Consider the following 27,881-nt stretch of genomic DNA (forward strand, 5'->3'; position numbering starts at 1 on the left):
AGAATGGAGTTTCTCCACCAAACTGCCGGTTTCCTTCAACTGCTTATCACACCGAGTAATGTTATTCCTATGTGGTAACGCTTTGTTATAAACGCACCAATATTCACGTAGCACTTTGGTCACAGATTCAAATTTAGCAAGCCACAAAACACACTGAACTTTCCTCTGTATCATCCACATCTTGAATGGCATGGAAAACCACAGAGCTGGCATAAGCTTGTGGTTGTATGATGTCACAGACCTGGCAGTGTATTAATCAGAGTTCATTTTATCAGGGGTTATTCTGACTGGGGCCTCAGCAACAGCTTAAATGAGTTTGTGTTTGATTGGTTCTTGTTATCTCACCTCATGAACAGGTCTGATATGCTTGGGCCTGAGAAAGGGCACCAAAATGTAAACTATAAATAGATCCTGTGACTGGTTAAAAGTGCACCATGACTTTATGGACACACTATACTGTATATACTGTACTTGTATGTATGTGTGGCTGTATATATATTATATAATGTAGCTTTGTTGCCATAAAAGATGAGGCGCTCAGATATATTTCTTGCACACGGGCCCCAGCTGTCAGTGTCCGTCTCTGCAATATCCCAAAAGTGAATTGGCTCACAAAATTTGCCTCCATGTGCATAGAATGATACTCCCACAGTATCCCTAGCAAAAAATGATAACCTACATTCGCGCCAACGCAGTATGATGTTCCACAGTGCCCACAATGTAGTATAATGCTCCCACAGAGCTCCTAATACAGAAAGATGCTTCCACAGTGCCCTTGACAAAGTGTGAGGCTCCGAGTGCCCCAATATAGTATAATGTGCCCCCATCACAATATGATGCCTCCACATGCATTACAAGACATGCAGTCACCTACCCCCACAGAATGATGCCCCCACAGTTCTTTCACACACAAATTATGAGGCCCTCTTAACTGACAAAATAAAAAACAAAAAAACAAAACCAGTCACCTAGCCATGGTCCCCCAGTGCACTGCTCCAATCTCTGCTATGTGCAGAATGAGCTCCACACAGTAAGAGCAATCTGGTGAGCTGAAACTCTGATGCACAGGCTAAATGGTGGAGCAGACAGCTGACGGCTTTTTGTTCCACCATTATATTAAACTCTATCTGCATGCTATGAGAAGTGATACCATTGAAATAGAGACTCCAGGCAGGGAGGAAGTGATACCATTGGGCATGGAGTCCTCCCAACGTACAGGCTCCATATAAAACACTGGGTCTGCGGTTATTAACAGTACAACACTGTTTTCTGACCAAAGGGTCCAAGTCTGGTAGGAGACAGGAAGGGAATGCCCTGAAACCATGCACAGATGAGCAAAGGCCACTGGAAGATGGTCGTAAATTGACAATGTTTACAAAGTGTTTTACAGTTGTTGAAATTTGCAATGTTTCAATAATCGTCCAAGTTGGAAGACCTGTAAATAAATCAATACGTTTTAAAGACTCCATCATTTGTTGGTTGAGTTGTTGAAGAAATCGGTTACTCTGTCGTATATGGGGGGGTCAGTTATTCACCCTACTGCCTTCCTTACAACTGGAGTATCATCAGTAAGAGTTTTAGTTAAAATACATAACTGTACTGTGCAAACCTGACCTGGCCAGCCCCACTGGACCACAGACCAAACTTCCCTGGAAGGGGCGTAACTAAGTAGCTTCCTAGGTGTTCGCTGGAGCCTCTGATGGTGGGGTACAATAGGAAGCTACCAGGTACCACTCCAGGGTGAAGTCTGACTGTGGATGCTGATCCCACCAGGGACAAGACACAGGCAGGCATGGCTGTGACACTGGCTGACGGACGGGTACGGCAGAGGCCCTGACAGGCAGACTGGCTTGACGGAGATACAGGCAGGCAGACGGGCACGGCTGGCACTCTGGCAGACAGGGCTGATACTCTGGTACGAACTGGTATACAGGTGGGTATATGGAAACAGGTAAGAACCTGTTCAGACTGGTGAACATAAAGAAACAGGTAGAGACCTGTACGGCAAGTTGCTGAACAGAGGTAGAGCAAGAGCGGATGCAAAGCAGAATCACATAAGGCGGAGTAAGAGCAGGAGGTGGAGCTAAGAGCAGAGAAGGAGAAAGCAGAGCTAAGAGCAGAGAAGGAGAAGGCAGAGCCAAGAGCAGAGAAGGAAAAGGCAGAGCTAAGAGCAGAGAAGGAGAAGGCAGAGGAGGTGGAGCTAAGGACAGAGCCGCTGGGGGCGGAGCCAAGAGCGGAGTTGCTGGAGGCGGAGACAAGAGCGGAGAGAAGAGCGAACCACAGGAGGCAACGCCAAGAGCCAGAGGGTGCAGAGCCACAGGTTGTGGCGAGCAAAGCTGAGAGGCACAGATCCACAGGTTGTGGCAGAACTGAGCAGAGAAGCACAGTACCACGGTTAGTGGCAAACAGAGCAGAGAGATGCAGAGCCACTAATAGTGGCAAGCAGAGCAGAGAGGAAGCACAGAGATAAACAGAATGGTAAACAAACAAAGAAGGAACAGGAACGTACATAGACCAAAGTTCAGACACAGAAGTAACGGAACACAGATTCAGACCAGGGTACAACGCCCCACTGGGTGGCGTACACAGAGACACAAACAGAACACAGATAAAGGCCTGCGAATTGCAGCCCTCAGAGACAGGAAACAGAGACGACCAGGTAGCTCCGTATCAAATGCTAACTGAGGGAAATCGTTTGCTCAGGCATCCTCCAATGGGTGAGGATGCCTTAAGTATCAGAGGCCTCAAGGCTATTGGCCAGGGACACCTTAGGGAGGTGCACACAGTCTCAATAAGAATCTGGAGTTGCTGGCGCCGCCCCCCTATGCACACAGCCAGGAAATGTACACAGAGTAAGCGAACATGGAGCACAAGGCATGGAGCAGACAGCAGACAGACCTCACAGCATGGCACTGGGTGAGTGAGTTGATGTAACAGGCAGGTGGGGAATGGAAGGCCATGCAGTGATGCCGGCAGGGTTGTTACAGACACTACATGTGATAATGTGTGCAAACTGTAAAGCGCTGCGGAATATGTTAACGCTATATAAAAATAAAGATTATTATTATTATTATTATATTATTATTGTGACTGCATTTGGATGTTCGAACGTGCAGGGTTTCTGAGCTGGTCATTGAGGACCTCATGGTTTTACCATTAATTTACATGGCTTTACTAAGCTGTTTTCAGCTACGTGACAAGTACAGGTGAAGCACATGAAAACCATGGGTTTCAGTTCTTTTAAATTGAAATTCACTTTTGTCCTCACCTCAATGGGGTTCACAGTGATGGTGTCTGTTTTGCCTTTGTCTAATGCCTTGAATGTTCCTAAAAATAAAAAGATGAAAAATGATTATGGACGTATGTTCTTAAGAGAGGGGAGTAAAAACAAATAGAATTTGGATAATAATGTATGTGTACATCACATTAATGTTAATCATAATCTGTATTTTAGAATTATTTCAGAGTTCTGAAACATTCAATTAATGTCACTGATTTTTGGTACATGTTTTAATGAAGAGAGGGACATGATTTTATTACCACTCTATATTCATATCCCTTCAGTGTCACAGGTGATGGTACATCTCACACCTAGTGGCATCACTTTGGGTCCATAAAAAAGCTGTACAGTCATGGCCAAAAGTTTTGAGAATGATGTTTATATCACATACAGAAATATAATTGCAATCAAATTATGAGTACCAATAGGTTATATTGACAGTTAGAATGAGTTAATGCAGCAAGTCAATATTTGCAGTGTTGACCCTTCTTCTTCAAGACCTCTGCAATTCTCCCTGGCATGCTCTCAATCAACTTCTGGACCAAATCCTGACTGATAGCAGTCCATTCTTGCATAATCAATGCTTGCATTTTGCCAGAATTTGTTGTTTTTTGTTTGTTCACCCGTCTCTTGATGATTGACCACAAGTTCTCAATGGGATTATGATCTGGGGAGTTTCCAGGCCATGGACCCAAAATCTCTATGTTTTGTTCCATGAGCCCTTTAGTTATCACCTTTGCTTTATGGCAAGGTGCTCCATCATGCTGGAAAAGGTATTGTTGGGCGCCAAACTGCTCTTGGACGGTTGGGAGAAGTTGCTCTTGGAGGACATTCTGGTACCATTCTTTATTCATGGCTGTGTTTTTAGGCAAGACTGTGAGTGAGCCGATTCCCTTGGCTGAGAAGCAACCCCACACATGAATGGTTTCAGGATGCTTTACAGTTGGCATGAGACAAGACTGGTATCGCTCACCTCTTCTTCTCCGAATAAGCTGTTTTCCAGATGTCCCAAACAATCGAAAAGGGGGTTCATCAGAGAAAATGACTTTGCCCCAGTCCTCAGCAGTCCACTCCCTGTACCTTTTGCAGAATATCAGTCGGTCCCTGATGTTTTTTTCTGGAGAGAAGTGGCTTCTTTGCTGCCCTCCTTGAAACCAGTCCTTGCTCAAAGAGTATCCGCCTCACAGTGCGTGCAGAAGCACTCACACCAGCCTGCTGCCATTCCTGAGCAAGCTTGGCACTGCTGATAGTCCAATCCCGCAGCTGAAACAGTTTTAAGATACGGTCCTGGCGCTTGCTGGTCTTTCTTGGGCGCCCTGGAGCCTTTTTGACAACAATGGAAGCTCTCTCCTTGAAGTTCTTGACTGAGGTGTAATCTTTGTAGCTGCGATACTCTTCCCTGTTAGGCCATTTTTGTGCAGTGCAATGATGGCTGCACGTGTTTCTTTAGAGATAACCATGGTTAACTGAAGAGAAACAATGATACCAAGCACCAGCCTCCTTTTAAAGTGTCCAGTGATGTCATTCTTACTTAATCATGACTGATTAATCGCCAGCCCTGTCCTCATCAACACCCACACCTGTGTTAATGGATCAATCACTAAAACGATGTTAGCTGCTCCTTTTAAGGCAGGACTGCAATGATGTTGAAATGTGTTTTGGGGGTTTAACCCCTTCATGACCCAGCCTATTTTGACCTTAAAGACCTTGCCGTTTTTTGCAATTCTGACCAGTGTCCCTTTATGAGGTAATAACTCAGGAACGCTTCAATGGATCCTAGCGGTTCTGAGATTGTTTTTTCGTGACACATTGGGCTTCATGTTAGTGGTAAATTTAGGTCAATAAATTCTGTGTTTATTTGTGATAAAAACGGAAATTTGGCGAAAATTTTGAAAATTTCGCAATTTTCACATTTTGAAATTTTATTCTGTTAAACCAGAGAGTTATGTGACACAAAATAGTTAATAAATAACATTTCCCACACGTCTACTTTACATCAGCACAATTTTGGAAACAAAATTTTTTTTTGCTAGGAAGTTATAAGGGTTAAAATTTGACCAGCGATTTCTCATTTTTACAACGAAATTTACAAAACCATTTTTTTTTAGGGACCACCTCACATTTGAAGTCAGTTTGAGGGGTCTATATGGCTGAAAATACCCAAAAGTGACACCATTCTAAAAACTGCACCCCTCAAGGTGCACAAAACCACATTCAAGAACTTTATTAACCCTTCAGGTGCTTCACAGCAGCAGAAGCAACATGGAAGGAAAAAATGAACATTTAACTTTTTAGTCACAAAAATGATTTTTCAGCAACAATTTTTTTATTTTCCCAATGGTAAAAGGAGAAACTGAACCACGTACGTTGTTGTCCAATTTGTCCTGAGTACGCTGATACCTCATATGTGGGGGTAAACCACTGTTTGGGCGCACGGCAGGGCTTGGAAGGGAAGGAGCGCCATTTGACTTTTTGAATGAAAAATTGGCTGCACTCTTTAGTGGACACCATGTCACGTTTGGAGAGCCCCCGTGTGCCTAAAAATTGGAGCTCCCCCACAAGTGACCCCATTTTGGAAACTAGACGCCCGAAGGAACTTATCTAGATGCATAGTGAGCCCTTTAAACCCCCAGGTGCTTCACAAATTGATCTGTAAAAATGAAAAAGTACTTTTTTTTCACAAAAAAATTATTTTCGCCTCAATTTTTTCATTTTCACATGGACAACAGGATAAAATGGATTCTAAAATTTGTTGGGCAATTTCTCCTGAGTACACCGATACCTCATATGTGGGGGTAAACCACTGTTTGGGCGCATGGCAGGGCTCAGAAGGGAAGGCACGCCATTTGGCTTTTTAATTAGCTCCAATCATTAGCGGACACCATGTCGCGTTTGGAGAGCCCCTGTGTGCCTAAACATTGGAGATCCCCCACAAATGACCCCATTTTGGAAACTAGACCCCCAAAGGAACTAATCTAGATGTGTGGTGAGGACTTTGAACCCTCAAGTGCTTCACAGAAGTTTATAACGCAGAGCCATGAAAATAAAATAAAAATTTTTCTCAAAAATGATTTTTTAGCCCGCAATTTTTTATTTTCCCAAGGGTAACAGGAGAAATTTGACCCCAAAAGTTGTTGTCCAGTTTCTCCTGAGTACGCTGATACCCCATATGTGGGGGTAAACCACTGTTTAGGCACATGCTGGGGCTCGGAAGTGAAGTAGTGACGTTTTGAAATGCAGACTTTGATGGAATGCTCTGCGGGCGTTACGTTGCGTTTGCAGAGCCCCTGATGTGGCTAAACAGTAGAAACCCCCCACAAGTGACCCCATTTTGGAAACTAGACCCCGAAAGGAACTTATCTAGATGTGAGTTGAGCACTTTGAACCGCCAAGTGCTTCACAGAAGTTCATAACACAGAGCAGTGAAAATAATAAATACGTTTTCTTTCCTCAAAAATAATTTTTTAGCCCAGAATTTTTTAATTTTCCCAAGGGTAACAGGAGAAATTTGACCCCAATATTTGTTGTCCAGTTTCTCCTGAGTACGGTGATACTCCATATGTGGGGGTAAACTACTATTTGGGCACTTGCCGGGGCTCGGAAGTGAAGTAGTGACGTTTTGAAATACAGACTTTGATGGAATGCTCTACGGGCGTCACGTTGCGTTTGCAGAGCCCCTGATGTGACTAAACAGTAGAAACCCCCCACAAGTCACCCCATTTCGGAAACTAGACCCCGAAATGAAATTATCTAGATATGTGGTGAGCACTTTCAACCCCCAAGTGCTTCACAGAAGTTTATAACGCAGAGCCGTGAAAATAATAAATACATTTTCTTTCCTCAAAAATAATTTTTTAGCCCAGAATTTTTTATTTTCCCAAGGGTTACAGGAGAAATTGGACCACAAAAGTTGTTGTCCAGTTTCTCCTGAGTAAGCTGATACCCCTTGTGTGGGGGTAAACCACTGTTTGGGCACACGTCGGGGCTCAGAAGGGAAGTAGTGACTTTTGAAATGCAGACTTTGATGGAATGGTCTGTGGGCGTCACGTTGCGTTTGCAGAGCCCCTGGTGTGCCTAAACAGTAGAAACCCCCCACAAGTGACCCCATTTTGGAAACTAGACCCCCAAAGGAACTTATCTAGATAGTGGTGAGCACTTTCAACCCCCAAGTGCTTTACAGAAGCTTATAACGCAGAGCCGTGAAAATAATAAATACGTTTTCTTTCCTCAAAAATAATTTTTTAGCCCAGAATTTTATTTTCCCAAGGGATACAGGAGAAATTGGACCCCAAAAGTTGTTGTCCAGTTTCTCCTGAGTACGCCGATACCCCATGTGTGGGGGTAAACCACTGTTTGGGCGCACGTCGGGGCTCAGAAGGGAAGTAGTGACTTTTGAAATGCAGACTTTGATGGAATGGTCTGCGGACGTCACATTGCGTTTGCAGAGCCCCTGGTGTGCCTAAACAGTAGAAACCCCCCACAAGTGACCCCATTTTGGAAACTAGACCCCCCAAGGAACTTATCTAGATATGTGCTGAGCACTTTGAACCCCCAAGTGCTTCACAGACGTTTACAACGCAGAGCCGTGAAAATAAAAAATCATTTTTCTTTCCTCAAAAATGATGTTTTAGCAAGCAATTTTTTATTTTCTCAAGGGTAACAGGAGAAATTGGACCCCAGTAATTGTTGCGCAGTTTGTCCTGAGTATGCTGGTACCCCATATGTGGGGGTAAACCACTGTTTGGGCACACGTCGGGGCTCGGAAGTGAGGGAGCACCATTTGACTTTTTGAATACAAGATTGGCTGGAATCAATGGTGGCGCCATGTTGCGTTTGGAGACCCCCTGATGTGCCTAAACAGTGGAAACCCCTCAATTCTAACTCCAACACACCCCTAAACCTTATCCCAACTGTAGCCGTAACCCTAATCACAACCCTAACCCCAACACACCCCTAACCACAACCCTAATTCCAACCCAACCCTAACCCTAAGGCTATGTGCCAACGTTGCGGATTCGTATGAGATTTTTCAGCACCATTTTTGAAAAATCCGCGGGTAAAAGGCACTGCGTTTTACCTGCGGATTTACCGCGGATTGCCAGTGTTTTTTGTGCGGATTTCACCTGTGGATTCCTATTGAGGAACAGGTGTAAAACGCTGCGGAATCCGCACAAAGAATTGACATGCTGCGGAAAATACAACACAGCGTTTCCGCGCGGTATTTTCCGCACCATGGGCACAGCGGATTTGGTTTTCCATATGTTTACATGGTACTGTAAACCTGATGGAACACTGCTGCGGATCCGCAGCCAAATCCGCACCGTGTGCACATAGCCTAATTCTAAAGGTATGTGCACACGCTGCGGAAAACGCTGCGGATCCGCAGCAGTTTCCCATGAGTTTACAGTTCAATGTAAACCTATGGGAAACAAAAATCGCTGTACACATGCTGCAGAAAAACAGCACGGAAACGCAGCGGTTTACATTCCGCAGCATGTCGCTTCTTTCTGCGGATTCCGCAGCGGTTTTACAACTGCTCCAATAGAAAATCGCAGTTGTAAAACCGCAGTGAAATGCGCAGAAAAACCGCGGTAAATCCACAGCGGTTTAGCACTGCGGATTTATCAAATCCGCAGCGGAAAAATCCGCAGAGGACCAGAATACGTGTGCACATCCCGAACCCTACCCCTAACCCTACCCCTAACCCTAACCCTACCCCTAACCCTACCCCTAACCCTACCCCTAGTTCTTACCCCAACCTTAGTGGAAAAAAAAAATTATTTATTTTTTTTATTGTCCCTACCTATGGGGGTGACAAAGGGGGGGGGGTCATTTACTATTTTTTTTATTTTGATCACTGAGATATAACCTATCTCAGTGACCAAAATTCACTCTGGAACGAATCTGCCGTCCGGCAGATTCGGCGGGCGCACTGCACATGCGCCGCCATTTTGTAAGATGGCGGCGGGCGCCCAGGAAAGAAGACGGACACCGGCAGGCTCGGTAAGTATAAGGGGGGGGGGAGATCAGGGCACGGCCGGGCGTCGGAGCACGGGGGGGGCGTCGGAGCACGGGGGGGGGGGGGGAGCGTCGGAGCATGGATGAGGATCGGTGTGCGTGCGGGTGGATTGGAGCACGGGGTGGGGGATCGCTGTGCGGGGGGGTGGATCGGAGCACGGGGGGGATTGGAGCATGGGGGGGGATCGCTGTGCGGGGGGGTGGATCGGAGCACGGGGGGGGATTGGAGCATGGGAGGGAATCGCTGTGCGGGGTGGGATCGGACAGCAGGGGGGGTTTGATTGGAGCACGGGGGGTGTGATTGGAGCACGGGGGGAGCGGACAGGAGGACGGGGGAGCGGAGCACAGGACGGAGGGGAGCGGACCACAGATCGGAGGGCTGGGGGGGCGATCGGTGGGGTGGGGTGGGTGCACTGTTTCCAGCCATGGCCGATGATATTGCAGCATCGGCCATGGCTGGATTGTAATATTTCACCAGTTTTTTAGGTGAAATATTACAAATCGCTCTGATTGGCTGTTGAAAGTGAAACTGCCAATCAGAGCGATCGTAGCCATGGGGGGGGGGGTGAAGCCACCCCCCCTGGGCTAAACTACCACTCCCCCTGTCCCTGCAGATCGGGTGAAATGGGAGTTAACCCTTTCACCCGATCTGCAGGGACGCGATCTTTCTGTGACACAGCATATGCGTCACAGGTCGGATTGGCACCGACTTTCATGACGCATACGCTGTGTCACAGGTCGGGAAGGGGTTAAGTTCATTTTAAGGGCAAATATTGACTTTGCAAGTACAGTAATTGCTGTTAAGCTGATCACTCTGACATTCAGGAGTATATGCAAATTGCCATTAGAAAATATGAAGCAGTAGACTTTTGGAAAAATTAATATTTGTCTCATTCTCAAATTTTTTGTCCATGACTGTACTTCTAGACTAGGTATATTCACCTGATGATAATTCATCAACCCTTATAATAATGAAAAATAACCAAGACATCAGAAACATAAATAGACACAATTGCATTGATTACAATACACAAATAACACTGGTCTACAAAAAAAAAAAATTCTAGCATGGACTTTTAGTGACAGAGCCAATTTGGTACTTAATGACCGAGCCAATTTTTGCAATTCTGACCACTGTCACTTTATGAGGTTATAACTCTGGAACGCTTCAACGGATCCCGCTGATTCTGAGATTGTTTTTTCATGACATATTGTACTTCATGTTACTGGTAATATTTCTTCGATATTACTTGCGATTATTTATGAAAAAAACGGAAATATGGCGAAAATTTTTAACATTTTGCAATTTTCAAACTTTGTATTTTTATGCCTTTAAATCAGAGAGATATGTCACAAAAAATAGTTAATAAATAACATTTCCCACATGTCTACTTTACATCAGCACAATTTTTGAAACAAAATTTTTTTTGTTAGGGAGTTATAAGGGTTAAAAGTTGACCAGCAATTTCTCATTTTTACAACACCTTTTTTTTTATTGACCACATCACATTTGAAGTCATTTTGAGGGGTCTATATGATAGAAAATACCCAAGTGTGACACCATTCTAAAAACTACACCCCTCAAGGCTCTCAAAACCACATTCAAGAAGTTTTTTAACCCTTTACGTGCTTCACAGGAACTGAAACAATGTGGAAGGAAAAAATGAACATTTAACATTTTTTTGCAAACATTTTAATTCAGAACCATTTTTTTTATTTTCACAAAACAGAAATGTAACCATAAATTTTGTTATGCAATTTCTCCTGAATATGCCAATACCCCATATGTGGGGGTAAACCATTGTTTGGGCGCACCGCAGAACTTGGAAGTGAAGGAGCGCCGTTTGACTTTTTCAATGCAGAATTGGCTGGAATTGAGATTGGACGCCATGTCACGTTTAGAGAGCCCCTGATGTGCCTAAACAGTGGAAACCCCCCACAAGTGACACCATTTTGGAAACTAGACCCCCCAAGGAACTTATCTAGATGTGTGGTGAGAACTTTGAATGCCCAAGTGCTTCACAGAAGTTTAGAATGCAGAGTTGTGAAAATAAAAATATATTTTTTTTCCACAAAAAATATTTTATAGCCCCCAAGTTTTTATTTTCACAAGGGTAACAGGAGAAATTGGACCCCAAAAGTTGTTGTCCAATTTATCCTGAGTACGCTGATGCCCCATATGTGGGGGTAACCCACTGTTTGGGCACAAGGCAGAGCTCAGAAGGGAGGGAGCACCATTTGACTTTTTGAGCGCAAAATTGGCTGTCATGTTTGGAGACCCCCTGATGTAATTAAACAGTGGAAACCCCCTGTTATGAAAGGTAATTCAGTACCACAATGGACATAGAGGTCAGCGCACATACAGTGACCTGGCAATAACTCAAAAAACAAGAACGAGCTCTGAGACGTGGGAACTCTGTTGACCGCAATCCCTAATCCTCTCAAACCACACTAAAGGCAGCCGTGGATTGCGCCCAACGCTCCCCATGCAACTCGGCACGGCCCGAGAAACTAGCTAGCCTGAAGATAGAAAATAAGCCTACCTTGCCTCAGAGAAATACCCCAAAGGAAAAGGCAGCCCCCACATATAATGACTGTGAGTTAAGATGAAAAAACAAACGTAGAGATGAAATAGATTTAGCAAAGTGAGGCCCAACTTTCTGAACAGAGCGAGGATAGGAAAGGTAACTTTGCGGTCAACACAAAACCCTACAAAAACCACGCAAAGGGGGCAAAAAGACCCTCCGTACCGAACTAACGGCACGGAGGTACACCCTCTGCGTCCCAGAGCTTCCAGCAAGCAGTAAAAAACAAATTGACAAGCTGGACAGAAAAAAACAGCAAAACAAATAGCAAAGAGTAACTTAGCTATGCAGAGCAGCAGGCCACAGGAACGATCCAGGAGGAAACAGGTCCAATACTAGAACAGTGACTGGAGGCCAGGATCAAAGCACTAGGTGGAGTTAAATAGAGCAGCACCTAACGACTTCACCACATCACCTGAGGAAGGAAACTCAGAAGCCGCAGTACCACTTTCCTCCACCAACAGAAGCTCACAGAGAGAACCAGCCGAAGTACCACTTGTGATCACAGGAGGGAGCTCTGCCACAGAATTCACAACAGTACCCCCCCCTTGAGGAGGGGTCACCGAACCCTCACCAGAGCTCCCAGGACGACCAGGATGAGCCATATGAAAGGCACGAACAAGATCGGGAGCATGGACATCAGAGGCAAAGACCCAGGAATTATCTTCCTGAGCATAACCCTTCCACTTAACCAGATACTGGAGTTTCCGCTTTGAAACACGAGAATCCAAAATCTTCTCCACAATATACTCCAACTCCCCCTCCACCAAAACCGGGGCAGGAGGATCAACAGATGGAACCATAGGTGCCACGTATCTCCGCAACAATGACCTATGGAATACGTTATGTATGGAAAAAGAATCTGGAAGGGTCAGACGAAAAGAGACAGGATTAAGAACCTCAGAAATCCTATACGGACCAATAAAACGAGGTTTAAACTTAGGAGAGGAAACCTTCATAGGAATATGACGAGAAGATAACCAAACCAAGTCCCCAACCCAAAGTCGGGGACCCACACAGCGTCTGCGATTAGCGAAACGTTGAGCCTTCTCCTGGGACAAAGTCAAATTGTCCACTACATGAGTCCAAATCTGCTGCAACCTGTCCACCACATTATCCACACCAGGACAGTCCGAAGACTCAACCTGCCCTGAAGAGAAACGAGGATGGAACCCAGAGTTGCAGAAAAACGGTGAAACCAAGGTAGCCGAGCTGGCCCGATTATTAAGGGCGAACTCAGCCAAAGGCAAAAAGGACACCCAGTCATCCTGATCAGCCGAAACAAAGCATCTCAGATATGTTTCCAAGGTCTGATTGGTTCGTTCGGTCTGGCCATTAGTCTGAGGATGGAAAGCCGAGGAAAAAGACAAGTCAATGCCCATCCTACCACAAAAGGCTCGCCAAAACCTCGAAACAAACTGGGAACCTCTGTCAGAAACGATATTCTCTGGAATGCCATGTAAACGAACCACATGCTGGAAAAACAATGGCACCAAATCAGAGGAGGAAGGCAATTTAGACAAGGGTACCAAATGGACCATCTTAGAGAAGCGATCACAGACCACCCAAATGACTGACATCTTTTGAGAGACGGGAAGATCTGAAATAAAATCCATAGAGATATGTGTCCAAGGCCTCTTCGGGACCGGCAAAGGCAAAAGCAACCCACTGGCACGAGAACAGCAGGGCTTAGCCCGAGCACAAATCCCACAGGACTGCACAAAAGTACGCACATCCCGCGACAGAGATGGCCACCAAAAGGATCTAGCCACTAACTCTCTGGTACCAAAGATTCCAGGATGACCAGCCAACACCGAACAATGAACCTCAGAGATAACTTTATTCGTCCACCTATCAGGGACAAACAGTTTCTCCGCTAGGCAACGATCAGGTTTATTAGCCTGAAATTTTTGCAGCACCCGCCGCAAATCAGGGGAGATGGCAGACACAATTACTCCCTCTTTGAGGATACCCGCCAGCTCAGATACACCCGGAGAGTCGGGCACAAAACTCCTAGACAGAGCATCCGCCTTCACATTTTTAGAGCCCGGAAGGTATGAAATCACAAAGTCAAAACGGGCAAAAAACAACGACCAACGAGCTTGTCTAGGATTCAACCGCTTGGCAGACTCGAGATAAGTCAAGTTCTTATGATCAGTCAAGACCACCACGCGATGCTTAGCTCCTTCAAGCCAATGACGCCACTCCTCGAATGCCCACTTCATGGCCAGCAACTCTCGATTGCCCACATCATAATTTCGCTCAGCAGGCGAAAACTTCCTGGAAAAGAAGGCGCATGGTTTCATCACCGAGCAATCAGAACTTCTCTGCGACAAAACAGCCCCTGCTCCAATCTCAGAAGCATCAACCTCGACCTGGAACGGAAGCGAAACATCTGGTTGACACAACACAGGGGCAGAAGAAAAACGACGCTTCAACTCTTGAAAAGCTTCCACCGCAGCAGAAGACCAATTGACCACATCAGCACCTTTCTTGGTCAAATCGGTCAATGGTTTAGCAATACTAGAAAAATTGCAGATGAAGCGACGATAAAAATTAGCAAAGCCCAGGAACTTTTGCAGACTTTTCAGAGATGTCGGCTGAGTCCAATTATGGATGGCTTGGACCTTAACAGGGTCCATCTCGATAGTAGAAGGGGAAAAGATGAACCCCAAAAATGAAACCTTCTGAACACCAAAGAGACACTTTGATCCCTTCACAAACAAAGAATTAGCACGCAGGACCTGAAACACGATGACGGGCGAATATGCCCCTTCTCCAAAGACTCTTTCACATAGCTCCGCATAGCGGCGTGCTCAGGCACAGATAAATTAAACAGTCGACCTTTTGGGAATTTACTACCAGGAATCAAATCGATAGCACAATCACAATCCCTATGCGGAGGTAGGGTATCGGACTTGGGTTAATCAAATAAATCCCGGTAATCAGACAAGAACTCAGGAACCTCAGAAGGGGTGGATGACGAAATAGTCAGAAATGGAACATCACCATGTACCCCCTGACAACCCCAGCTGAACACAGACATGGATTTCCAATCTAATACTGGATTATGGACTTGTAGCCATGGCAACCCCAACACGACCACATCATGCAGATTATGCAACACCAGAAAGCGAATAACCTCCTGATGTGCAGGAGCCATGCTCATGGTCAGCTGGGTCCAGTACTGAGGCTTATTCTTGGCCAAAGGCGTAGCATCAATTCCTCTCAATGGAATAGGACACTGCAAGGGCTCCAAGAAAAACCCACAACGCCTAGCATACTCCAAGTCCATCAAATTCAGAGCAGCGCCTGAGTCCACAAATGCCATGACAGAATATGATGACAAAGAGCAGATCAAGGTAACAGACAGAAGAAATTTTGACTGTACCGTACCAATGATGGCAGACCTAGCGAACCGCTTAGTGCGCTTAGGACAATCAGAGATAGCATGAGTGGAATCACCACAGTAGAAACACAGCCCATTCAGACGTCTGTGTTCTTGCCGTTCAACTCTGGTCAAAGTCCTATCGCACTGCATAGGCTCAGGTTTAAGCTCAGGTAATACCGCCAAATGGTGCACAGATTTACGCTCGCGCAAGCGTCGACCGATCTGAATGGCCAAAGACATAGACTCATTCAGACCAGCAGGCATAGGAAATCCCACCATGACATCCTTAAGGGCTTCAGAGAGACCTTTTCTGAAAATAGCTGCGAGCGCACCTTCATTCCACTGAGTGAGTACGGACCACTTTCTAAATTTCTGACAATATACCTCTATTTCATCCTGACCCTGACACAGAGCCAGCAAATTCTTCTCTGCCTGATCCACAGAATTAGGCTCATCGTACAGCAATCCGATCGCCAGGAAAAATGCATCGATATTACTTAATGCAGGATCTCCTGACGCAAGAGAAAATGCCCAGTCCTGAGGGTCGCCACGCAAAAAAGAAATAACGATCCTAACTTGTTGAACTGGGTCACCAGAGGAGCGAGGTTTCAAAGCCAGAAATAGTTTACAATTATTTTTGAAACTCAGAAATTTAGTTCTATCTCCAAAAAACAAATCAGGAATAGGAATTCTCGGTTCTAACATAGAATTCTGAACCACAATGTCTTGAATATTTTGTACTCTTGCCGTGAGCTGATCCACACATGAAGACAGACCTTTAGTGTCCATTGCTACACCTGTGTCCTGAACCACCCAAATGTCTAGGGGAAAAAAAAGGCAAAACACAGTGCAAAGAAAAAAAAAAATTGTCTCAGAACTTCTATTTTCCCTCTATTGAGAATCATTAGTACTTCTGGCCTCCAGTACTGTTATGAAAGGTAATTCAGTACCACAATGGACATAGAGGTCAGCGCACATACAGTGACCTGGCAATAACCCAAAAAACAAGAACGAGCTCTGAGACGTGGGAACTCTATTGACCGCAATCCCTAATCCTCTCAAACCACACTAAAGGCAGCCGTGGATTGCGCCCAACGCTCCCCATGCAACTCGGCACGGCCCGAGAAACTAGCTAGCCTGAAGATAGAAAATAAGCCTACCTTGCCTCAGAGAAATACCACAAAGGAAAAGGCAGCCCCCACATATAATGACTGAGTTAAGATGAAAAAACAAACGTAGAGATGAAATAGATTTAGCAAAGTGAGGCCCAACTTTCTGAACAGAGCGAGGATAGGAAAGGTAACTTTGCGGTCAACACAAAACCCTACAAAAACCACGCAAAGGGGGCAAAAAGACCCTCCGTACCGAACTAACGGCACGGAGGTACACCCTCTGCGTCCCAGAGCTACCAGCAAGCAGTAAAAAACAAATTGACAAGCTGGACAGAAAAAAACAGCAAAACAAATAGCAAAGAGTAACTTAGCTATGCAGAGCAGCAGGCCACAGGAACGATCCAGGAGGAAACAGGTCCAATACTAGAACATTGACTGGAGGCCAGGATCAAAGCACTAGGTGGAGTTAAATAGAGCAGCACCTAACGACTTCACCACATCACCTGAGGAAGGAAACTCAGAAGCCGCAGTACCACTTTCCTCCACCAACAGAAGCTCACAGAGAGAACCAGCCGAAGTACCACTTGTGACCACAGGAGGGAGCTCTGCCACAGAATTCACAACAACCCCCCAATTCTAGCTCCAACCCTAACCCCAACACACCCCTAACCCTAATCCCAACCCGATCCATAATCCTCCTAATCACTAACCCTAACGATAATCACAACCCTTACCCCAAAACAACCCTAATGTCAACCCTAACCATAACCCTAATCAAAACCCTAAATCCAACACACCCCTAATCCTAATCTCAACCCTAACCTCAAACCTAACCCTAATCCCAATACACCCCTATTCACAACCCTAACCTTAACCCTAATCCCAAACCTAACCCTAATCCCAAGCGTAACCCTAATGCCAACCCTAACCCTAATACCAATTCTAATCCAAACCCTAACCCCAAATCTAACCCTAACTTTAGCCCCAACCCTAACCCTAAATTTATCCCCAACCCTAACCCTAGCCTTAACCCTAACTCTAGCCCTAACCCTAGCTCTAACCCTAGCCCTAACCCTAGCCCTAACCCTAGCCCTAACCCTGGCTCTAACCCTAGTCCTAACCCTAGCCCTAACCCTAGCCCTAACCCTAGCCCTAACCCTAGCCCTAACCCTAACCCTAGCCCTAACCCTAATTTTAGCCCCAACTGCTCTTCTCCTGTCGGCCGGCAGATGGCGATAGATGGCGGGCGCACTGCGCATGCGCCCGCCATTTTCTTTTCCCCGGCAGCCAGGAGGAGCAGCAGGAGGATCCAGGGACACCGGTAAGTATAATACGGTCCCCGAATCCCCCTATTTCTCTGTCCTCTGATGTGCGATCACATCAGAGGACAGAGAATTACACTTTGATTTTTTTTTTTGCGGTCGCCAGTAAAAAGTTCATTACCGGCGATCGCAAAACAGGGGTCAGTAAAACCGACCCTGATAATGTTCTTTGGGGTCTCGGCTACCCCCGGCAGCCGAGACCCCAAAGATTCTCCCGGTCCCGGCTGGCGGGCGCACTGCGCATGCGCCCGCCATTTTGAAGATGGCGGCGCCCACCGGGAGCCACGAGGAGCACCGGGGGAGACAGGTGAGTATCGGGGGGCTATCTGGGACCCCTTTCTCTGTCCTCCGATGTGCGATCACGTCAGAGGACAGAGAAATTAAAAAGAAATTGCGGTTTTTTTTTTGCGATCGCAGGTAAACGGTTAACTACCGGTGATCGTAAATGCAGGGTCGGTAAAAAAACCCCCGAATCATGTTCTCTGTGGTCTCGGCTACCCCCGGCACCCAAGACCCCAGAGAAAATCTGACTCTGGGGAGCGCTATTTACTTTTTCCACAGCGCCGTTGATTAACGGCGCTGTGGTTTAAGTACCCGTATCGGCGGTCGCTAAGGGGTTGAGAACAGTTTCAGACTAATTTGTGGGTGCTGAATTCAAATCTGATCTTATAAATTCTCTATCACATCATGTTTTTGCTCTATAGGTATATAGTCCATTTTCATGAATTCCATGATAAATATAAGTAGTGTGTGAAAAGTGCCGGTTTATACGGTTCACTAAGGTAAATTTAGTTTTCATTTAGTCTCCCAATAAATGTGAGAATATCTTTGTTTTCTTTGAACATGCATAATTCCCATTTGTTATGATAACACCCTTGTTTTCTGTGCTACTTGGACAGTAGAGCTACAGCAGAGCATTGGGTGAAAACTGAATGGCCTCAGCGACAGAATTTGGCATCTGCCAATAAGAATGTCATCCATGATACTCTAGTGCAGGGGTCCCCAACCTGTAGCTCGGGAGCCACATGTGGCTCGCGGTCCCATGAATTGTGGCTCGCGACTGTCTACCAGCTTGGTGCATTAGCTCAATGTCTAGCAAACTGGTATGAAGAGCACATCTCAAAATGGTGAATTTTGTGAGTAGCCCTGCACAGAAGTGCAGATTTGGATGCACATATACTGGTCTTAGGGGTTTAGAGATGTTTTAGGTATGGTACACTAGAAGATGGTACTACTCGTTAGAGAAGATGCTCAAAGCTGGATGTGACAGTGTGTTGGGAATCCTTGATGGGAGAATACTGAATGGGGGTATTGTGGGAACCCATGGATCTCAGTTTACTGCTTTGGAGTGATTTCTGTACAAAAGCTTTGGTTATCATTATACCTGTAATGGGGTCTTTGGTTGACACTACTTTGAAGGGGGTGGGAGCTGGATGTGGCTCACGACCCTCTCTCAGTGCTGAATGTGGCTCGCGACCCTCATTCTAAGCTGAATGTGGCTCTCAAGGTTAGAAAGGTTGGGGACCACTGCTCTAGTGGATAGGAAGGACATTGTCTTTCCTCCCTTACACATAAAACTTGGATTAATGAAGCAGTTTGTCAAAGTTCTCAATCACAGTGGAGAATGCTTTAACTATATATGTTCAACTTTTCCTGGTTTTAGTGAAGAGAAGAAAAAGGCTGGAATATTTGATGGACCTCAAATAAGAACACTTATGAGAGACCCAAATTTTATCATATCAATGAATGAGACAGAAGAAAGAGATTGGAATGCATTTTGTAATGTGGTGCAGAATTTTCTAGGGAATAAGAAAGCAGACAACTATGAAGAGATTGTGGAAGAGCTACTAATGAGTCTGCAAAATCTTGGATGTAGAATGAGTATCAAGATTCACGATTTACACAGCCATTTGGACTTTTTTCCAGAGAACCTTGGGGATGTGAGCGAGGAACAAGGGGAGCATTTTCATCAGGACATTAAAACAATGAAAGAACGGTATCAAGGCCGGTGGGACTCACATATGATGGCTGACTATTGCTGGAGCTTGATGAGAGACAAATCAGAAGCTGTACATCACAGATCAGCCAAGAAAAGAAAGTTCAAATAACTGCCATTTGCCATTCATCTGTGTGCCATATATATGTGTTTTTATATTTTGTAGTTTAATTTTGTAAGTATATTTGATTTGATTTACATAGACTTTGTAATCTTTGTTATTTCTTGATTAAAAATATACAAAATGTAGTACCGAAAATCATGTGTTTTTATCATAAAACATTAGGAGTAATTTTCATCAAAAATTGAAAATATCTCGAAATCCTGATGTGATAGCCAAAAACGGAGATCATATTCGTAATCAGCGGCCAAAATTGACTTAAAATATGCTTTAAAACCTTTTGCCAGAAAAATTGCATTGACCAGTGTAATTTATTTATACTTAATCCTTTTCTTTAAATTTCTTCTATAACATAACTGTCATCATTTTATATCATTTAACAACATATTTTAGCCTTTTTATGCTGTATGGATCTTATTCAGCTGCTAGATGCCACTAGAGTTCCCTGGAACCTTTATTTTATATAATAATAATAATGTTAATGTGAGCATCCATTGCTTACAGTTGACCACACTGCCTTTTTTTTCGGATTTTATGGGTTATTTTTTATATTTTTTTTGTCTTCTGTTTTGTTCATAACATAATCAATAAAATTGTATCTATTTATGTTTCTGATGTTTTGGCTATTTTTCATTTTTATAAAGTTAGAGTACCGTAATTTATAGATCTTTATCTGTATTTAGGAACTCTGTCAAAGTGTGTTATTGGTTGTTGATTTTAGAATGGGTGTTTAGATCCAGTTTTGGTGAACAAATATTACCCTGATGAGTCTATGGTTATATGGAATTGCAGTCTGATTTTGCAATTCTGGATCTGATTTTCATTAGCATTTGGTCAATGTGACAGTTTTTACCACCAATTTAACCAGTTATTTTTGTGTATGAAAAAATAAATAAAATCACAAAGCTTCTTACCTTACCTCATCTTGCAAGAAAAACAAACATTTTAGTGAGGCATAAGAATTAGACAGTTTTCATAAATTCACTGTTTATTTTTATTTAAGCTCATGACAATATACTACTTTGAGCGTAAAGGGGTTTTCCAGGCTTGGAACAAAAGTCTGCAGTCACTTTATGTCAGGATTATCAGGTATTTATCATACGAGTGGGTGGTTGCGTGACCTCTAATATGTGATTTGCATACACAAGATCATGTGTATACTTGATGTGTTTGGCTTCTTTCAATAGAAGAGAATTGCAAGAAGGCGGTCAAATCTAGACAGTATGTGACCATAAATATGCAAAATGCATATATATGTGGTCATGATTTTCTGTATGCAGTGGGAATACAAGGGAATCATGACAGCCTACAAACTGCACGGTGTCACAATTTAGCAGTCTGTAGTGATATAAAATGTCTGCAGACTTTTGTGCCAAACCTGGATATGACGACACAGTGCCAATATGGTCACTGGTGTGGGGGTGAATTATTCTTGATTATGCAAGACATACTGTTCCTTTGTTCAGTAAGTCAACAGACATGAGTCATTATTTCATTGTTTCATATGAGTCTGTCTGTTGACCCTTGTCATGTACTGTTTATTTGTTCAGTAGGTCAAGCAACATGAGCCATTGATTCTTGTGTGTCTTTCTGTTTACTCTTGTATGTTAATTTGTGGAATGCCTGCTGATTACATATTGCATCAGCCACTGCTGTGTATTAAGGTACCGTCACACTAAGCGACGCTGCAGCGATACCGACAACGATGTCGATCGCTGCAGCATCGCTGTTTGGTCGCTGGAGAGCTGTCACACAGACAGCTCTCCAGCAACCAACGATCCTGAAGTCCCCTGGTAACCAGGGTAAACATCGGGTTACTAAGCGCAGGGCCGCGCTTAGTAACTCGATGTTTACCCTGGTTGCCAGCGTAAACGTAAAAAAAAAACACTACATACTTACATTCCGTGTCTGTCCTCCGGCGCTCTGCTTTCCTCTGCACTGTCAGCGCCGGCCAGCCGTAAAGCAGAGCGATGACGTCACCGCTGTGCTGTCCAGCTGGCCGGAGCTCACAGCCAGTGCAGAGAAGCACAGCGCCGGGGGACAGACACGGAATGTAAGTATGTAGTGTTTTTTTTTTTACGTTTATGCTGGTAACCAAGATAAACATCGGGTTACTAAGCGCGGCCCTGCGCTTAGTAACCCGATGTTTACCCTGGTTACCAGTGAAGACATCGCTGAATCGGCGTCACACACGCCGATTTGGCGATGTCTGCAGGAGGTCCAGCGACGAAATAAAGTGCTGGACTTTCTGCGCCGACCAACGATGGCACAGCAGGATCCTGATCGCTGCTGCGTGTCAAACTCAACGATATCGCTAGCCAGGACGCTGCAACATCACGGCTCGCTAGCGATATCGTTCAGTGTGACGGTACCTTTAGTCTACACAACTTGGAGGATAAATATGCAGGCTAATTGAACAATGAGGGGCTAGATCCCCCCATCTTCCCACGATCCTGTTTGAGAATGCCCTGAATGAGAACGGTGGAAATAAAAAGGGGCGGCCCTGTCTCCAGAGAGATTCTACAGGACATCAGCTGAAGAACCACAGCTGCAGCTGGTGGAATACAGATCTGCTCCACTGCCCATCACTAAACCCACAAACATGTTGGGAGAACTCCGGATGGAACAATCTGGTCACCTGGCCACACATCTCACTGTGCTCAGTCAGCTTCCTAAGCTTTCCACTACTTCTTCTGTAGGTGCGCACCAAAAGCGGGGTGCTACTGGTTTGGGTAGTTGGGCCTGGATGTCCTGAAGTCGAAGAGGTTCTAATCGCCAGTGAACCAGCAGAATGGTGACACTTGGTTATTTGCACCATCTTGTGTACTTGGTGGGAATGTACTATATGTTGTTTACTGTTGGTGATCCAATAAAGTATTACTGCAATGTGTTAACCTCACCCTGTGTTGTTTGTAGTATTGTGCCCACTGGGAAGGAGTACTGGAATTCAGTGGAATGTGCACTGAGCCATGCGGTCTATCTAAAGATAGCCAGGCCAGCGGATGTGAGCATCCACCGATCCTTGTCTCTACACTGGATAACCCCTTTATTTCTACTATGCTGCAATCTATATCACATAGTGGAACAAATGTAATTGTCACCTTCCCAGACTATCCTCTAGCTTGGTTGCTGCTCCAGACTTTATGCACTAGGCCAATCCTTAACTTCTAGCAACCAGATTGACTGATCAGGCCATGGGCCACATCGATTACAGAGCTGTTAACAGTGTCGGCATCTTCAGGATGCCGGCACTGTTAGTAGTTGTGCCAGAGCACGGAGCCATCGGCTTCATGATCAATCACTTACTTCAGCAGGACGCAAACTACTTCTGTCCTTTGGCCAACTAGAAGCCAGCGCCATACAAGGAATGACAGTCGGTGCAATTAGATCACTGCATCATGCCACTTGCTGTAGGGTTACTATCATACTGTATAGGGTCTATGGTGATACCATCATACTGTATTGGAGGCACATCATACTATATGTGGGGGGTGCTGTGGAGGGACCATCATCCTGAGTGGGGGTGGTCTGGGAGAGCCATTATACTGCATGTGGTGGGTTGTTGGAAACTATAAGAGGACCATTATACTGTGTGGGAGAGCTATGAGGGGACCATCATACTATGTGAGGGGGAATGTGAATGAACCATCATATTGAGTGTGGGGAGCCATCGTACTCTTTGTGGGTAGGATGTTGGTAACCATTATACTGTGTGGTGGTCTGTGGAGACCATCAAACTGTGTTGGGGTCTGTGGAGACAATCTTCCTGTGTGAGGTTTGTGGGGCCGTGACACTGCATAGATGAAGGAATGTGGGTACAACATTCTATATAAATCATGTAAAATACCTATGGGAGCCATGGAAGGGGTATCATAGTAGGTAAAACACTACAAGGCTTCAACAGGAGCAAAATAATGGTAAGTGCCGTAACACGTATTTCTGTCCGTGTCTTAAAGGGAATTTGTCAGAAGCATCAAGCCTCCTAAGCGGTTTCTATGGGCTTGCAGGTTATAGAACATTGATTAATATGAGATCTGCTATCTTATGTTTTATTCCAGGGAAATCAACATCTTTCTTAATATGTAAATTAACTGTTAATGTGAATCTGCCATCATTCTTACAATAAAAAGGCTCCGAGGGTAAACATAGCATGCACACTGAGTGATCATCATTTTGGGGAAAGACCAGGAAGCCTTTTTATCATTATTCTTCTTATTATTATAAAAAAGTACAGGGATGTGTTTGTTTTATTAAACACGGTACAGGGTCATTATTATTTTTAAAAGTCAAAGGACATTATTATTAGGAGATACAGGACATTATTGTTCTAGGCTGCTGTATAACTACTGTAAAGAGGCACAGGAATGAAGAAGTTCAGAAACAGCATTACTACTGTGCAGGGCACAGAGGGGCATTATTACTGTCTAGGATATTGGTTATAGCACTATATATTTTGTGAAGAAGTGGGAGATTGTGAAGAGGGTCCTAGAAAAGTAGTAAGTCAAAGATGTCCCTGAATTACATTTTGAAGAGATGAGTTATGACTGGAAGAAGAGGTCATGGCGGTCTGGGCCAAATGAAAGGAAAAGGGAAAATTAATGACTGTAATCAGTGATAACATCACTGGTGAGAACCTGCACAGTACACACATAAATGGTCTGCAAAAGACTGGTATAAAACTGACATTACCATTATATGGCCACTGTATGGTGGTAATATCAGTTGTAGTACAGTAGCCTTAGTTTATGATAAGAATGCTGGCATGTGTTGGTGTGTGTCTGTTAAGCTACGGTCCCACAATGAGTATTTGGTGCATTTCTAATGTTGCAGGTTTTCTGCAGCATTTCTGCACCTATTAGGTAAATTAGTTTACTTGCGTTTTTATTGCATTTTTTTTACGCTGTAGTTTGGTCTCTTTTTGCAATGTCAGGTTTTGTATAAAGCTAGTTTTTTTTGGATTCTTCATGGTATTTAGCTTTGGAAAAACTTTGATAGTCATGTGTGTATTTCATACACTTTTCCCTGCACATTTTCCTCATAAAAAGAAAAATCTATGGGGAAGATCTGCACATAATACTCAGAAGTTGAAATATCACGGATTTCATTTTGAATATGCACAGGACAGTTTTTCCAGTGTTAAAAAACTTATTAAGCCATTTTGTACTTACTGAAAGCATTTTCCAGTCGGATTAAACAGTTCAAAAAATCGTCAAATTCGATTTGATAGTTGTCATCTGCGTACCTCAGGACAATAAGCTGCAGAACGATATTATTAAGTTGAATACCTAAAAAAATCATAGGAAACATAATAAAATATCAGTGTATTGTTTGTGGGAATTACCACATTTATATTGTTGCAATAACAACATATTTGTAATAAAACTGGAAAATGTTTCACACAATGCCCCAGAACCATGCTATCCGTTACTGTCAGACATACAGTACAGACCAAAAGTTTGGACACAGCTTCTCATTTAAAGATTTTTCTGTATTTTCATGACTATGAAAATTGTAAATTCACACTGAAGGCATCAAAACTATGAATTAACACATGTGGAATTATATACTTAACAAAAAAGTGTGAAACAACTAAAAAATATGTCTTATATTCTAGGTTCTTCAAAGTAGCCACCTTTTGCTTTGATGACTGCTTTGCACACTCTTGGCATTCTCTTGATAAACTTCAAGAGGTAGTCACCGGTAATGGTTTTCACTTCACAGGTGTACCCTGTCAGGTTTTATAAGTGGGATTTCTTGCCTTATAAATCGGGTTGGGACCATCAGTTGTGTTGAGCAGAAGTCTGGTGGATACACAGCTGATAGTCCTGCTCAATAGACTGTTAGAATTTGTATTATGGCAAGAAAAAAGCAGCTAAGTAAAGAAAAATGAGTGGCCATCATTACTTTAAGAAATGAAACTCAGTCAGTCCGAAAAATTGGGAAAACTTTGAAAGTGTCCCCAAGTGCAGTTGCGAAAACCATCAAGCACTACAAAGAATCTGGCTCACATGAGGACCGCCCCAGGAAAGGAAGATCAAGAGTCACCTCTGCTTCTGAGGATAAGTTTATCCGAGTCACCAGCCTCAGAAATCGCAGGTTAACAGCATCTCAGATTAAAAAAAAACAGGTACAATGCCACACAGAGTTCTAGCAGCAGACACATCTGTACAACAACTGTTAAGAGGAGACTTTTTTGCAGCAGGCCTTCATGGTAAAATTGCTCATAGGAAACCACTGCTAAGGACAGGCAACAAGCAGAAGAGACTTGTTTGGGCTAAATAACACAAGGAATGGACATTAGACCAGTGGAAATCTGTGCTTTGGTCTGATGCGTCCAAATTTGAGATCTTTGGTTCCAACCACCATGTCTTTGTGTGACTCAGAAAAAGTGAACGGATGGACTCTACATGCCTGGTTCCCACCGTGAAGCATAGAGGTGGAGGTGTGATGGTGTGGTGATGCTTTGCTGGTGACACTGGTGGGGATTTATTCAAAATTGAAGGCATACTGAACCAGCATGGCTACCACAGCGTCTTGCAGCGGCATGCTATTCCATCCGGTTTGTGTTTAGTTGGACCATCATTTATTTTTCAACAGGACAATGACCCCAAACACACCTCAAGGCTGTGTAATGGCTATTTTGCCAACAAGGAGAGTGATGGGGTGCTATGCCAGATGACATGGCCTCCACAGTCACCAGAACTGAATCCAATTGAAATGGTTTGGGGTGAGCTGGACCTCAGAGTGGCAAAAGGGCCAACAAGTGCTAAGCATCTCTGGGAACTTCTTCAAGATTGTTGGAAGACCATTTCTGGTGACTACCTCTTGAAGCTCATCAAGAGAATGCCAAGAGTGTGCAAAGCAATCATCAAAGCAAAAGGTGGCTACTTTGAAGAACCTAGAATATAAGACATCATTTCAGTTTCACACTTTTTCGTTAAGTATATAATTCCACATGTGTTAATTCATAGTTTTGATGCCTTCAGTGTGAATTTACAATGTTCATAGTCATGAAAATACAGAAAAATCTTTAAATGAGAAGGTGTGTCCAAATTTTTGCTCTGTACTGTATACTAACAAATACTGAGCACACAGATCCAGGCACATTGAAATGGATGTGCCATGAGAGTCATATATAATGTAACATGGCTAATACCCATGTCACAACAGATTGTGCTTCAAACATCTGTTGGTCATTGGCTTTTTTACCATGAGTAGCTATGGCATTCAAAGTAGCTGGCTATTTCGCTTTATCAAAAACTCAGCGTCCACAGTTCCAGCAAAGTTGATGGGATTTATAGAATTTTATGTCCACTTTGCTTCTTTGTACAGAATATAAAGAGACTGGCGGTGCGTGCATCAAATCCACAAAAAGTCAATTTCTCTTGCGGGTACACAGAGTTTTATGTGCAGATTTTTCCATAGACTTGCATTAGATGTGGGAAATCTGCAGGTAAAAAATACACACGCGTTTCCACGTCAAAAACACTTTATAAACACATGTAATCTGCACGAGTCTATCAGTAAAGTTTTGTCAAAGCCAAATACCAGGAAATATCAAACACAAAGCAGCTTTGTTTAAAACATGACAGACCAACAAGAGACATAAAAACGGAGTCAAAAACACAATAAAAACCCCTGTAAGAAATGCAATCAAAAAGACAATGTGAAAAACACAAGTGACCTAATTTAGATAATGGGTGTAGAAATGGTGCAAAAATTTGCAACATCTAAAACTCAGCAACAGCTCATCATGGGAACGTAGCCTTAGATTTCTATAAATCCCATCCACTTTGCTGCTTTTTTGAAGTAGCAAAAATACACAGCATCAAAAACTCATCATAGGCACACAGCCTAGGACTACAATCCCACGATGAGCTTTTGGTAAGTTTTTCATGTTTCAGTTTCTTACACCATTTGTGCACCTATTATATAAATTAGGTTACTTGTGTTTTTCATCACGTGTTTAAGTGCATTTGTTTACATGCTTATTTATTGCGTTTTGAGGCGACTTTTTTTCTCGTGTCGGTGGGCAATGTTTTAAATAAAGCTGCTT

The 27,881-nt window shown here is 43.9% G+C and overlaps 1 protein-coding gene across 1 annotated transcript in view; it reads right to left on the reverse strand.

Moving 5' to 3' along the window:
- The window catches only part of CAPN9 (calpain 9), a 333,928-nt gene that overhangs the window by 41,358 nt on the left and 264,689 nt on the right, over positions 1–27,881 (reverse strand). Inside the window, exons 18-19 of the mRNA XM_069769442.1 lie at positions 24,994–25,110; positions 3,269–3,327 (exon numbers count right to left, since the gene is read on the reverse strand). Coding sequence (XP_069625543.1) covers positions 3,269–3,327; positions 24,994–25,110 — 176 coding nt within the window. The remainder of the gene's footprint in view (positions 1–3,268; positions 3,328–24,993; positions 25,111–27,881) is intronic.

Source organism: Ranitomeya imitator, chromosome 5, assembly GCF_032444005.1.
Source record: "Ranitomeya imitator isolate aRanImi1 chromosome 5, aRanImi1.pri, whole genome shotgun sequence".
NCBI classification, from domain to species: domain Eukaryota; kingdom Metazoa; phylum Chordata; class Amphibia; order Anura; family Dendrobatidae; genus Ranitomeya; species Ranitomeya imitator.